The 13,966-nt window shown below is 41.2% G+C and overlaps 1 protein-coding gene across 1 annotated transcript in view; it reads right to left on the bottom strand.

Annotated features, from left to right (window-relative positions):
• Positions 1 to 856: 856 nt before the first annotated feature.
• SEX1 (Pyruvate phosphate dikinase, PEP/pyruvate binding domain-containing protein) overlaps positions 857 to 13,966 on the bottom strand; it is an 83,291-nt gene continuing 70,181 nt past the window's right edge. Inside the window, exons 31-34 of the mRNA XM_087384385.1 lie at positions 9,660 to 9,833; positions 9,475 to 9,567; positions 1,523 to 1,638; positions 857 to 1,299 (exon numbers count right to left, since the gene is read on the bottom strand). Of these exons, the coding sequence (XP_087240511.1) occupies positions 1,095 to 1,299; positions 1,523 to 1,638; positions 9,475 to 9,567; positions 9,660 to 9,833 (588 nt within the window). The 3' untranslated portion in view covers positions 857 to 1,094. The remainder of the gene's footprint in view (positions 1,300 to 1,522; positions 1,639 to 9,474; positions 9,568 to 9,659; positions 9,834 to 13,966) is intronic.

Raw genomic sequence — 13,966 nt, 5'->3', positions numbered from 1 at the left:
GATGCACTGTTGTGGATTTGAGATGGTCTTCATTGGGTGGTATGTCTTTGCACGAGGAGTTGGGGCAACAGCTGCAATAGTCGACTAAGAGATCCTACTAGTTGAGGTCGAGGTAGCAAACAACTTCTTGGCGGGTTCCATGCTGGCCTGTATAAAACTGCCTACCTTAATGCTGGTTAGATGAGTTCCATGCTGGCCTGTATAAGACTGCCTACCCCAATGCTGTTTCTAACCTCCAGGTTGGGCCAGGGGTTTAGCCCAACCTGGGGTGAATGGACTGAGTTGGAACTGAACTGGGTTAACAAATACTCAAACTGAACCGGACTACTGGGCTGAGCGGAATTGAACCGAACTGCTGTGAACTGAAAGCTAAATCAGACTGGCGCTTGGTAGGTTCCATGCTGGCCTGTATAAAACTGCCTACCCCAATGCTGGTCCTAACCTCCAGGTTGGGCCAAGCGTTTAGCCCAACATGGGGTCAATGGACTGAGTTGAAACACAGAGAGAGAGAGAGAGAGAGAAAGAAAGTGTAGAGAGAGAGAGAGAGAGAGGGGGGCAGTAAAGAGAAAAGGGAAGAAAAGAGGGGTAGGGGGGAGAGGGAAGTGTAGAAAAGGAGAGAGGGGAGCGAGTCCACTCACCCTGTTGACATACACACGAGTAATAAAATATCACAGTGAAGATTTCAACAGTCCACGGTGAATTCAGATACCACGTGAAATCTTCATTTTGACTTAGATGAGGTCATTTCCATAAGCACTAAGTTCAAAAAAATCCAACGTCTCAAAATGCCCAAAGGTCCAGAAGACCGTACTTCTGCGTTCTACGACCTAAACAGGTATATTCAACATGCCATATAGACTCGAAAGGATTGTCAAAAAGTCATCTTTTATTACCTTCATATATCTGAACATTTAGTCAATCTCACTGCAGAAATGGCGACATTTACTTATGTCGGCGGCTGATAGATTGACAATAACAATATGCTGAAACAATGCTTATTAATACCAAGGATGATAGCATGCATTGATTTGAATGATGCCTTGTACAGAAGGTACAAGACAATGGAGGAGCCCATCATCCAAAATAGCGACTGCTTACATTTGCGGCCTAGTTTGTACAAGATACAATTCACCCTCCTTAATGACACCTTCAATATCCTGAGCTGAACCATATAACTCCTCCACAGCGGCTCCAGCTTCCGCAATCATAGACAGTACAGACCTCTGGAAATCATTATCTACGACGAGTGGATCTGATGAGTAGTCCACCACTCGCTCTTCTTCCTTGTCCATTGGAACACTACACAGGCAGGAGACGTTTGAAAATCAGAAATCTAAAGAATGACTAACAGAAAGCATTGATATAACTCAGCAGCACATCTCAGAATTCTTTTAATCTGATGAAAGAATCCTTTTAATAACATAAACTATCTGGCAGCACCTTCAGACAATTCTAGCTGTGAATATTGTCCAATACTATTGGGATTATCAGATGCAAATGAGCTGTCAAAAGATAAGCATACCTATCATAAAGGCCCGCACCAGCATAACCCTCAAGATCTTCACCATTAGAATCCGATCTGAAGATAATGGATTGTTTGATGAACAGCCCAATTCGTTTGCTAGGAAAACCCAAAACCTGTTTCCAAGCAAATTACACTGAAAATCTCTCTCTCTCTCTCTCTCTCTCTCTCTCTCTCTCTCTCCCCCCCCAAAATACTCGGCACGATTTTCTACACTACTCATGTATTGACTTTATACCACTCCAGAGGACCGAGCAGCTTGCTTCACAAGGCTTCCCTTCACGCCTTCACATACATCACTCTTTCCACCCGCCCAGTACATGGAGGAGAAGTTCATATTACAACAGACATTAAGAAGTCAACAAATGGAGAGAAGTCCCTTTCAAGCCATCTATTGGGGGGAGTCAAAGCCAGAAGGTTTTTATCACAAGCACAAAGTAAAAGGAAACCATGTATGTAATCAAGATATGTTTTGAGAATGAAGTATGGCCTTTGGAAACTCATACATATATAGTCAAAGGCATGAGGATCAATTGGAGACATAGCCAGAGGGTTTTGGTTAATACGGGCCTTAGAAAAATTTCAGCCAAGGTTATCTATTGGTGCCTGATAAAGAGGGTGGGATATGCGCTAGACCTTAATGAGCTATGGAGTTTGAGACGGTCTACCGGGTGGTGGCAAAATACACTTAACGCAGATTTGGAAGGGCTGCAAGGTGGGAGCTTGTAGCTGCATTCTCTAGAAAATAACTTTGAACTGGCTACCTGTGCGTGCCAAGCTAGTGAAAAGAGTGTTGGTCAACCCGATGTGCCCATTCTGTGGTCGTGCGATTGAATCCATTCAGCATCTGTTCTGTTTGTGTCCTGCAACAAAGGCTCTCTGGAATAAGATTTTAAAAGCGATAAGAAAGGTGGGGCTGATGTCCACTTTTCGCGTGTCTTCCAATCCAGCTACTTGGAGATGTTCGTGGGCTCCCTTCGATCCTAGTGGCGTGCTGGTCTCCAGTCCTACTGTGGTAAAATTGATCTGGTCAGTGCGTAACCAGATTTGCCTGGGTCAGCTCAAGCCCTGAGGTTTTGCAGACTCTAGCTTGATTGCTTGTTGCAGGGTCACATTGCTAGATTTGGCTAAGGCTTATGGCCCAGTTGATACCTTGATTGCAGGATATCTGAGAGAGAGCAAAAATCCTTTCAGTTTCTCTTTTGCTGTTATAGCGTTGGCCTGGGGCTTGGCCCATGTTTTGGCTTGTTTTTGTAATACAAGTCGGCATCTTTATTTTTATTTTTTTATTTTTTTTAAATGTCATTGCAAAATCTGCGAATGTGAGGCAAAAGCCCCAATTTCTAGAGCAAAATCACCTCAATGTCACTGCAATGTACGCAAATGTGACATAAAAGAGGGTTAAAAGCTTCAAATCCAACTGTACGAGGAAGATCTGAGTCAAGAGGGAGAAAATCCCAGCCAAATGGTGCTAGAGCAGGTTGGAGCAGCTAGAGGAAGGCCCGAATGACTCAAAAGAGTCCAGATCTAACAAAAAAAACTCAAAAAACAGCCCAAATAAGCTTGAAATCAACTTTTCGCAAGTCATACGAATTCCTGGCACTGTCGCGCACGTGTCTGTCCGGACATCCGTACAAGCAACTTTTTTCAGGCAAAATGGTGCGAGACAGGGTCATTTGTATGCGGGCAGCTTTAAAAAATTTTAAAACGTCAAAATCGGACCTCAAAAATTCAAAAAACAGCCACTGGACTGTTTTTCTGGTCAAACAAGTTTTTGGTGATGAAAAGAGGCACCGAACTGAACTGGAGCAAAATGGCAGGTAGGAGCAATGGATGAGCACGAGAGGAGGCAGGTAGGAACAAGAGAACTCACTCTAATACCACTGTTGGCTGCGGGAAGCAATGGAATTGGGAGTGGAGTGCAAGGGAGCAAACAACAAGCTGAAGGAACATGAAGTACTTGCAAATGGATAATGAGAAAGTACAAAGGGGTGGCCTATATGGCCCCGAAGTCAACCGTATGCTTGACCAGTGAAATCAACCTAAGGGTTGACTGAGTCCTAAGACTAGCCTACAAGGCCATACCAGGGCTAAGTGCTAACATTGTCTCTCTCTCTTCTCTCTCTCTCTCTCTCTCTCTCTCTCTCTCTCTCTATCGATATCGATATATATGTGTGTGTGTGTGTGTGAGAGAGAGAGAGAGAGAGAGAGAGAGATTGTGTGGTTGTACGTGAGAGTTGGCCGTATGTTTTTCTCGTCATCAATTCTGCAGCAATACAATTTGTATGGACCTTTCTGTACAGACTCTCTCTCTTCTACCGTACGTTTTTCCTCTTTTCTACCGTACGTTTTTCCCGTCATCAATTCTGTTGCTGTACAGTGTTTACGACCTTTTCGTACAGTCTAACTTCCCGTACAGTTTCTTCTCTATCCTTCTGTATAGTTCGTATGGGTCTTTCTTTGCATAGGTTCTCACCTTTCGTAAAATTTGTACAGTCTTTCTCTGCTTGGGCTTTTTTCGTTTGCAACCGTACAATTTGTATGGAACCTCCGTACTGTGTCCTGCTTTTGTACACAAACCTTCCGTACAGTTTTGTTTTCTTTGGTGCACATCCAGGGGTTGTTTTCCACCCACGAATTTTGCTTTACCAGCTTGGTTTTTGCTCATATACTTTTTCAGGTTTATAGACTTACTGCTCCTTTCAGGGTTTTGACATCAAAAGATGGCTGATTATGCCTTTGAGAAAACCTTCCACAAATATAGGTTGGGATAGCATAAAAAGCAAAAGCAGTCTGAGGGTCAAAATGACCCTATTCACGACTCTTTGGAAGCTAAGTTGGTTTATGATATTATACATGTGGGATTTGAAGACACCCGGAAAGATTGGAATGACTCAGCCCCTACTGTCGGGCTTATGGTTGAAGTGGATGATATTGTTGACCCTGCAAGGGATTATGCTCAGCATGTTGTCATTATTTTCTTCCCAAGTCGTATGCCTGTTGCTGCAGATATCGGCAAGTGGTTGACTGCTACACTTGGGGGCTCTTTTGTTCGAAAAGTGCATTATGCAGCAAGAGGTTTTTTTAAGGTCATTATGACAGATGAGGAGCATAAATGGATGCTTTTGGAGCACTCTCCTCTTTACTTTGGATAGCAGATGGTCCATGTCCTTATCAGGCTCTTATTTGTCATAGATGTCCGGCTTGGGTGGAGGTGGTGGATTTCCCTTAGTGTTTGGATTCACTTTTGCCTAACATTGCAGCGTCCTTGGGCAAAGTAGCTTGCCCTCCAAGGCTTCTAACCGATTTTGCATCTTATGGGATACTGATAATCCCACTCCTGAGTCCTACTCTGTTACAATAAATCATGTTGCAATGGGTAGCGCTTTCTACAAGCTGAAATGAGGTTTGTTTGCGGGCGCTTGTTTTGAATGTAAGAAATTTGGGCATATGGCCTCACAATGCCCCTTGCGTGTGCAAAAAATGCCACAGGACTCTGTGCCTGTTCAGATGCAAAATAAGGATTTTACTCGCACTCCTGCGATTAAGACCAAAGGTACTCGGTAGGTATATGTTGCTCAGGATAAAGGTAAAGCACAAGCTGTTTAAAATGCAAATGCTACTGCTTCACTCCCTCTACTTCTCAATTGAAAGGAAAAGAGAAGACTTTGTAGGAAGTCTGGCAGACTCCCACGAAAAACTGTTGCACCTAGGATACCTCCTCGCACTTGGAGTGGGGCTTCTTCTAATGGTCACACCCTTGAACAAAATTCAGGTGTAGGCATTACTTGGGCTGCTGTCACAGCCAATCGTACTCTTTTCCCGGAGGAGGACATTGCTACTTTGTTGTCCTCTCCAAGGAAATGATGTTACCTCAGGATAGGGGTCCTGATCCTGAGGTGGATATGCAGACTTGACTTGCATTTTGGGCTCAGCTGTACATATATTGTAAATATGTTGTCGCATATTAAATGCTTGACTCTTAATGTACAGGGTTTGTGTGATACTAGGAAATGGAAACTAGTTTGGGTGTATCTCAATGAATTACAGCCTCACATTGTAGCTCTTCAAGAGCACAATCAGCACATGTATGCAGGACAACATGGACACTTTCATGGTTATGATATTTTCTATGCTGGACATCATTCTTTTTCAGGAGTTGTTCTTTTGATGAGACACGAATTGCAACTTGCAGTGGCTTTTAATGATATCTATGGAAGATGGTTTGTTGTGCAGTGCTTAATTCAGGGAGAGATTTTTGACTTTGCTTCAGTTTATGCTCCACAATCATCCCATGATAGAGGCAAAATTTGGGAGGACATGCAGAGCTATCCCTGGCGTTATCATGCCTTCATATGTGGAGATTTTAATAATGCTCCTCAACCTGGAGATAATACATCTGGACACACTCATATGTTGGCATTTGAAAGAGATCATTGGTCTCAGCTCTTGCTTCACCTCTATTTGACTGACTTATGGAAAGAATCTCTACCTTTTATGCCAAGTTTCACATTTCAGCACAATGCAGTTTCCTCCTATTAGGCACGCCTGGATTGTTGGTACAGGGTTAATCCATAGCATTATGACAATATTACTTCAAAAATGTGAGTGGATTATACCTTTGTACATTCGGATCATGCTCCTATCTAGCTGAGAATATCTTTGCACGATATACCAGATGATTGATTATTTCATAGAAGGCTGCTCATTGTAAACAACAGTTACTTGAAGCATAATGCCTACAAAGACATGGTTTCTCATGCATGTCAGCCTCTTTCCCGTCAAAGTCTTATTAATATAGATTATGCTTGGGATGCTCTTGTTGCTCACATGCAATTTATAATCAGGACCTATGGTAAGAATTACATGAAGACTCTGCGGGAAAATGTAGCTCAAGCAAAATAGACTTGCCAATCTTTAATTGAGCTCAACCATTTTCGTCCTCTCTCCATGGATGAAAGCGCTTCTTTATGTCAGGGTCGACAGTATCTCCAAAGTAATGATCATAGGAAAATCTTAAAGTGGAAGACAAGATCAAGACAAAAAGCCTTCCTGGACAAAGGATGCTCATCTAAAGAAATTTTTAAAAATTTGCATTGCAAGAGGCAATCTTCAAATATTTGTCGTGCTCTTATGCCTGATGGGGTTTGGACTTCTTCAAGAGCACAACTTGCTGCAGCATGTGTTGATCATTTTTCGCGTCAGTTTGGGATGGCAGATCTCCCTTCATGAGATGTTCTTCAAGCTAGGAATGCTCTCCTTCAATATGTTTCTACCATTGTTTCTCCTATGCAGGCTACTGAACTGGAAATGCCTTTTACTGAAACAGAGTTGACTAATGCTTTGAAATCCTATGGCAGATGAAAATCTCCAGGATGGGATGGTCTCACAGTTGAGTTCTTTCTTGCATATTGGGATATTCTTAAGCTGCCTCTTTTATGCATGATCAATTCTACTTGGGAAAATCAGCATCTACTAGATTCATGGAAAAAAGGGATTGTCAATCTCATTCCAAAAAAATATATATGTGAATCCCTGGCTGATTGGAGGCCAATTACCCTTATGCTTGTTGTTTATAAGATCATACCAAGATGGTAGTTGATCGCATTAAAGGGTATCTGCATGATGGCCTTCATCCTGCTCAATATGGTTTTGTTCCTCGATGGCATATTACAGATAATATTGCTAATGCATATGTGGGTATAGAATATGCCAAATATACAGAGCAAGATGTTTTACTATTGCAAGTTGACATTGCTAAAGCTTTTGACACAATCCAATGGGATTTCATTTCATAGACTATGCGTGTATTGGGTTTTATCAAAAATTGCAGAATATTATTTGCTGGCTTTATAGTGACAGTAAGACTGCTTGCATACTCTCATGAGATATTTCTGAAGCATGGACTCTCCGGTGCTCAATTCGTCAGGGTTTTCCACTTAGTGCATTGCTTTTATGCTATTGCTACACATCCCATGCTTTAGTATATGGATCATCTGGTAGCAACAGATATGCTTCATGGTTTGGACATTCTTGGCAGTGGTACGCTAAGTGCTCAGGCATATGCTGATGATTCCTTTTTTACTCCGAGGAATACTCAGCAGGATTTATCCTCTCTCATGCAAGCACTCTCTTTTTGGTTTGGCTACTAGCCTTCATGTTAATTTTCAGAAATCCAAATTGTTACCTTTGCATTCCAAGGAATGGCATTCTCTCTTATGGCTTGGTAAAATTGTCCAACCAAATCAACTAGTTCGTCATTTGGGTTATCCTCTTGGTTGGATGATTACTCGTTGACAACACTTTGATTGGACTTTGGCAAAACTGAAGAAGAAACTTGAATATTGGAAACTTGCCACATGACCTTTGCATGTCAGTGTTCAATCCATTCTTATGGCATATATTCAGTTTTATTTGCCCTTAATCATGTTCAACAAAGGGCATCTTGTAGTCTTCATGTCTCTAGTCATGGAAGCCTTTTGATACTCTAAACATGGCAAAAAAAGCTTGCGATTACTTTCGGTGCAGCATCTATGTTTTCCCAAGATGTAGGGAGGACTTAATATTCTGAATCTTCGTGTACATATTCTTGCTCATAAAGGCAAAATGATGCTGCAATTTATGCAGGGTGGTTCTCAGCCATGGGCTGCCATGATGCGTCATTTGCTCTCTCAACTTACTACGCCTGCCTTTGGTTATTGGCAGCCCACTCCCTGGGACTTTATCTTAGGTTCTATTCAAGGAAAAATCGAAGGCTGCCCACTGGTCTCCAACATGTTGCTGGACTGGAAACATATTCTATCTCACTTGGAATGGAATGGCAGGGATTCTTTACAAGGCAATCCTTTACGTTCTGAAAGCATACATTGGTCGAGAGCATTTTCCCCTTTGTTGGCTTTGCAGGAGCCTCAACGTTCGTATTTTTTGAGTATTAAGGGGATCCATTATGTTGCAGATGTGATTCATGATGATGGGACTCCACTTTCTTTTCCTCAGGCTGCTGCAAAATTCAGTCTTGGCATGCATTACCGTCCTGTTTGTATCTTATTACTCATATGCTTCAGCCTTATATTCCAATAACTCCTTTGGAAATTCAGGATCGGCTTCAAGACTGGACACTTCATTTGCCAGGGTCAACATGTCATCCCTTGAAGCTGTCTCACATAACAGTTTCTTCTTTGTATAAGGTTCTTCAACCCTTGCCTTGGGTTTCGCAGCGGGCAAACAACCTTTGGCATATGAATCATCCTGCACAATGGTGGCTACGGAGATTGCGAGGGATTTGAAAATCTAAAACTCCACTTCGACAACAGGTTTTCCTCTGGAGAATATTGTTAGGAGTTCTTCCATCTGGATAGTTTCTGTCACGCAGACATGTTGCTCCATCTGTTTGTCACAGATGCTTGGTTCCACAAGAGTCAGTGCCTCATCTTTATTGGCATTGCTCTCACACACGTGATTGCTCTCACACACGTGACTTTTTGGGATTCCTGCGCCAGCGTTTACACACTAGATTTCCAATGCTGCTTTTGGAAAATCTTTATGGTTATTTGGGATTCACCCACATAGACAGAGTTTTGATTTGTTTTTTGTGTGGGTTCGATATTGGGCACTATGGACTCTCTCACAATATAGAAATCATAGAGTCTTTGGTGATCCCGTTTTCCCCCTATACTCTTTCTTCAGGCCACTCTTTGCAGCAATTTTTTTTAAATTGCTTGCAAACAGGTACTTTTGATCATGATGTATATTTGTCATATCTTGACATCTTCTCTTATGTACTTCAGCACATCTTGCTTTGGGATTGTGACTCTGTAATATAAAAGAAAAATCTTTTCACCAAAAAAAAAAAGTGTGGGTGGTGTGCATGCATGTACATGTGCGTGTGCGTAGATGTGCTCAAACTACGAAAAACAGCTTATTGAAATCTTTATCATCAGATGCTACATTACCTTGGGTGATTTAAGATCAGTCTTCTTAGAAATAAAGCTCAAAGCACGACCAGAGTAGGCCCCAACGAGTGTCTCCCCTAAGCCTTTCACCACCTAGTCCATACAATCCAAAGAAATTGGTCAAGAAGTTAAACAGAATCCCCTGCAATATCAATAAAATGACTTGTTTTGATCAGCATTATGACCTCTGCATATATCTCTGATGAGTCATCATTTGATGGATTTGTTGTGTGTATGACAAATGCATAATCTGCCCTAACAATCTCTTGAACCAATACAGCCATGCATAGATCATCATGTTCTATTCTTGCTTTCCGGGTGCTGAAGTATGCCCTTTCATTCCATTTTGATGCCCACACCTGCAATATGAACTCCCAACTTGTTAGTTTTAATTGTTGGCCTCACCACAAGCCAACACTAAATCATCTCAGATGTCCAAAGATCATGTCAAAAGGACAAGATTTTACAACGTATCACAAGTTCAACTCACATCATGGATGGTATAACAATTTGGGAAAATACTTCAAGCACACAAATAATAAGCAAGCTTAAGCAGAGGATGCAAGTTGATCCCAGTAGTGACCATGAAAGCAAGGTCGAAATCCCATCATAATATTGCACAATTTCACACTGTTGTACAATCCATGGAGACCTAGGACTGTTATCTAAGTGTGTATTCCAGAGTACTCGTTATAGACATGAAAGTCAATATCAACACATATGTTTTAAGACCATTACATGCTATGCATCCTGTCAATGACAAGCTCTCTATGGCTACTCCTTTGTCTTAAATTTCTATAAGGAAAGAATTTCCTTGAACTTGAACCTACTTGAAATATTACTAAAATTGATTTTGCAAAGATGATTGATCTTTGAATAATTTGATTTGATCTGATAGCTATGGTACCCTTAATCTAGACATACATGGAGAAGATCCATCTACAAAAAGCTACATGCTTCTTTATCACAGCATATATTCTACACTATTATACTTACCATATTAGCACACAATAGAAGGTTGACATTTGAACTTCATCAAGGTTGAAATGTCAGTAAATTTGAGTTTGCCAAGCTCATTAACCTTGAATACATTAATTTGATCTGAAAATATTTCATTAATGTAGGAGACCGACCCCAAACAAATTTGAAAAATTGTCTTGCACTCGCTTATCACGGGATGTGCTCCAAGTATTAATATCATTCATAAATAGAACAATGCAACACTACAATTCCCTTACATTACTCAACAGGGATTGAGTTCGTTCGAGTTGAAGTATGGTTGTAGACTAGCAAACTATGGTTGGAATACCTCAGAAAGTGCCTAGTGCTGCAAACTATGTTGTTCAAGTGTGGGAGATGCTAGCACTTGCGGGAGCTAGCATCCGCCAAGCTATGAATAGAGCTAAGATGTGGGTGGATGAAAATACATTTTTTGGAGAGTTTGAGGAAGGAGAGAATTTTTCTCACGATTCCTTCACACTCTGAGTCCTTGACTGCAGGAGCGTGTGCTAAGCTATCACCCTGATATTATGGACCGTGGGTTAATTTTAAAAAGAGTAGGCAAGGTAGCCTAATTGGAACTACAATAGGGTTGTAAGATGCACCAAATGTTTCATGTTCCTCATTTAAAAGAGATTAAGGGTGTTGTTTTGTTTAAGGAGATAGAGGATCATGCAAGGTGCAAACTGAGAAGAATCTTGGACCGAGGAACAATGCAAGTGCCCAATTAGAAGATACCCACGGTGTTGGTTGCATGGCATGGTTTACCTCTATATGTGGTCACCTTGGACGATTATTCGAGTCATGGGTTTTACTATAGAGCAAGGCTAGGAGGAGATTCTTTACGCAATCACCCGTGCTGCTTTATGAAATTGGTGAGTTTATTTTGTTGTGTTTCAGCAATAGTCCAACTAAAAGCACCCTTTGTATCAAGATAGATGCGGGAGATTTGTTGATCATCATTGATTTGCTGCTCATGGGCACCAATGCAGAGAAAATTGCAGATTTCAGAACTCGAATGCGATTGACAATTTGAAATGTCAGATTTGGGGCTTTTTCATTAGTACTTGGGGATCCAGTTCATGCAAAATGATTGTAGCAATGTTATGACAAATTCAAAAGTACATATAGAGATTGTTAGAGCGGTTCAGGACTGTGAGCCCATTTCTACTCCCATGGAGCCAAGGATGAAGTTAATCATGCAGCAATGAACCGTTCGATGCCTCATTACTTATGCAAAACGAGGCCAGATATTCATTTTGCAGTGTCATAGTTGAGCAGGTTTATGCACAGCCCAAGGAAACTTCATTGGCAAGCTGCCAAGCATGTTTTCTACTACTTGCAAGAGACAGGCTCATTTGGTTTGATACTTCCCAAGGGGGTGATTTGCAATTGCATGCTTATAGTGACTCAGACTGGTCTAGAGTTTATGATACTGGCACCCAACAAGCAGACACTTTTTTTGGGGGGAACAATCATGCACTTAATGGTGAATAAGAAGCAATCAACAGTTGCTACCTCCTCTTGTGAAGAAGCTGAGTACATGGCAGCTTTCACAACAATGATTAGATGTGTTTAGTTTTGACAATTGCTGGCAAATCTACATGCATCATTAAATTCTCCCACTCCAATTCTCATTGACAGTAAAGAGTACTATTGCAGTAATATGGAATCTTGTGGTTCATGCTCACACAAAACACATTGGAATTCACTATGACTTCACTATCATTAAGCCAAAGAGCAGTTACATGCAAGGGAGATGAGTCTGATGTTTTGCCCGACAAATTAGAATGTGGTCGATTTGATCACCAAGGCACTAACTCGAGAAGAGTTTGAAGCTTTCTGCAAAGCTTTAAACTTGTTTCGATTTGGTGATTGAGATCACACCTTGTGCATCAGGACATCGTCACTGTGGGGGGGTGTTGGAAATATTAAGGAAGTAGAGTTAGGGGCATTTTTTCTTGATTGGAATTCACTATCATTAAGTCAAAGAGTGGTTACATGCAATGGAGATCAGCCTGATGTTTTTCCCAACAGATTAGAATGTGGCTGATCTGTTCACCAAGGCAAGAAACTCTAGAGAAGTTTGAAGCTTTCTGCAAAGCTTTAAACTTGCTTCGATTTGGTGATTGAGATCACACCTTGTACATCAGGAGAGGGTGTTGGAAATATTAAGGCATTAGTTTTGGTGCACTTTTTTCTCATTGATTTTTTTATCCCTTAACCATGGTTAGTGCTTAGTTAGTATGTTAGTATGGACCCCCAGTTTAGGTTTCATCCTAGGGTTCTATACCCTTGTACTTCATTTCAGACTCTCATCCTCAATATGGCAGTTTAGCGCCTTGTTTCTCATCCACCATTTTGTGCACCTTTCTTCCATTTCTCACAAACCAAAGGCAAAGTTTGATCATGAGTTAAGGATCCCTCATAAAGACGAAAAACAAGTTACCAAAGTAAAGCCTGAGAATGGTCTCTACAAAAAGGAGGTTTGTGGAGAGGCAAAAAGCCAAACTATCACCCATAACTCAATAGGTGCTTCTTATGTGATGGACAAGCTAGCAAATCAATCGTTGTCAAAAGTAAGACACACGAAGACATCTACGTAAGGGTTTTGCTTATTTAGTATGTTGGCAATCTAATCAAGACAAGTGATCATGAAGAGAAGATCTAAGAAATCTAAGCACTGTTGAAGAAAGAGTTTTGAGATGATGGACTTGGGACTGTTTTCTTGGTATGGAGGTACATCAAGAGAAGGATGGTATCTTCATTTCTCAACAAAAGTACTCCATAGAGATCTTGGAGACTTAAATGATAAAGAAATGCATGATGATCCAATGGTGATAAATGTAATGTTATCCAAGGAAAAATCAATGCTTCACCCTCTGGACATCCATTGAGATTAGATGCTCACATGTAACAGCCCGCATCTAGAGAAGCCATGTAACGGCCCACATCTAGAGATGCTCACATGTAATGACCCACATCTAGAGAAGCCATGGGCAATACAATACAAGATAGATGGATGCTTCAGGCATCAAGATTCATACCTCTATCAGTCAGATAGAGAGGTTGATGTGTAGACAGTTAGGTTTTCACTCGGTCTACATTGTCATGACATGAATTTGTATTAGATCCTGGTGGATCACTCTAGGGAATCTGGTAATTACCCTATGGTCATTCAAGGAAATTTGGTGATTACCCTATGGATTAACATTGTAAATTTCCCAATTTAATAATATGTGCACATATGCATTAGGTCCTAGGATGGGTAGGAAAGGGTCGTATTTGCCTGGGAAATGCATTATGGTAGGCATAAAAAGCATCATAGGTTAATGGGGTATGCCCAAGGGATGTGATACCAAGGGGCATGAGAGGTTGTACCCTCTCGCATCATTCATGGTATGTTGTGTGAGCATTGGCACTCATATGGCTTTGTGGCTTGCAATGAGCATGTACAAAGAGTCTGAGCATGTACAAAGAGTCTGGCACAAAT

The sequence above is a fragment of the Dipteris shenzhenensis genome, chromosome 14, assembly GCF_047967505.1.
Source record: "Dipteris shenzhenensis isolate YYH24624 ecotype China chromosome 14, Dip_SZ_1.0, whole genome shotgun sequence".
Taxonomy (NCBI): Eukaryota; Viridiplantae; Streptophyta; class Polypodiopsida; order Gleicheniales; family Dipteridaceae; genus Dipteris; species Dipteris shenzhenensis.
The sequence above is the reverse complement of the archived record's forward strand: the minus strand, read 5'-3'. Positions and strand labels throughout refer to the sequence as shown.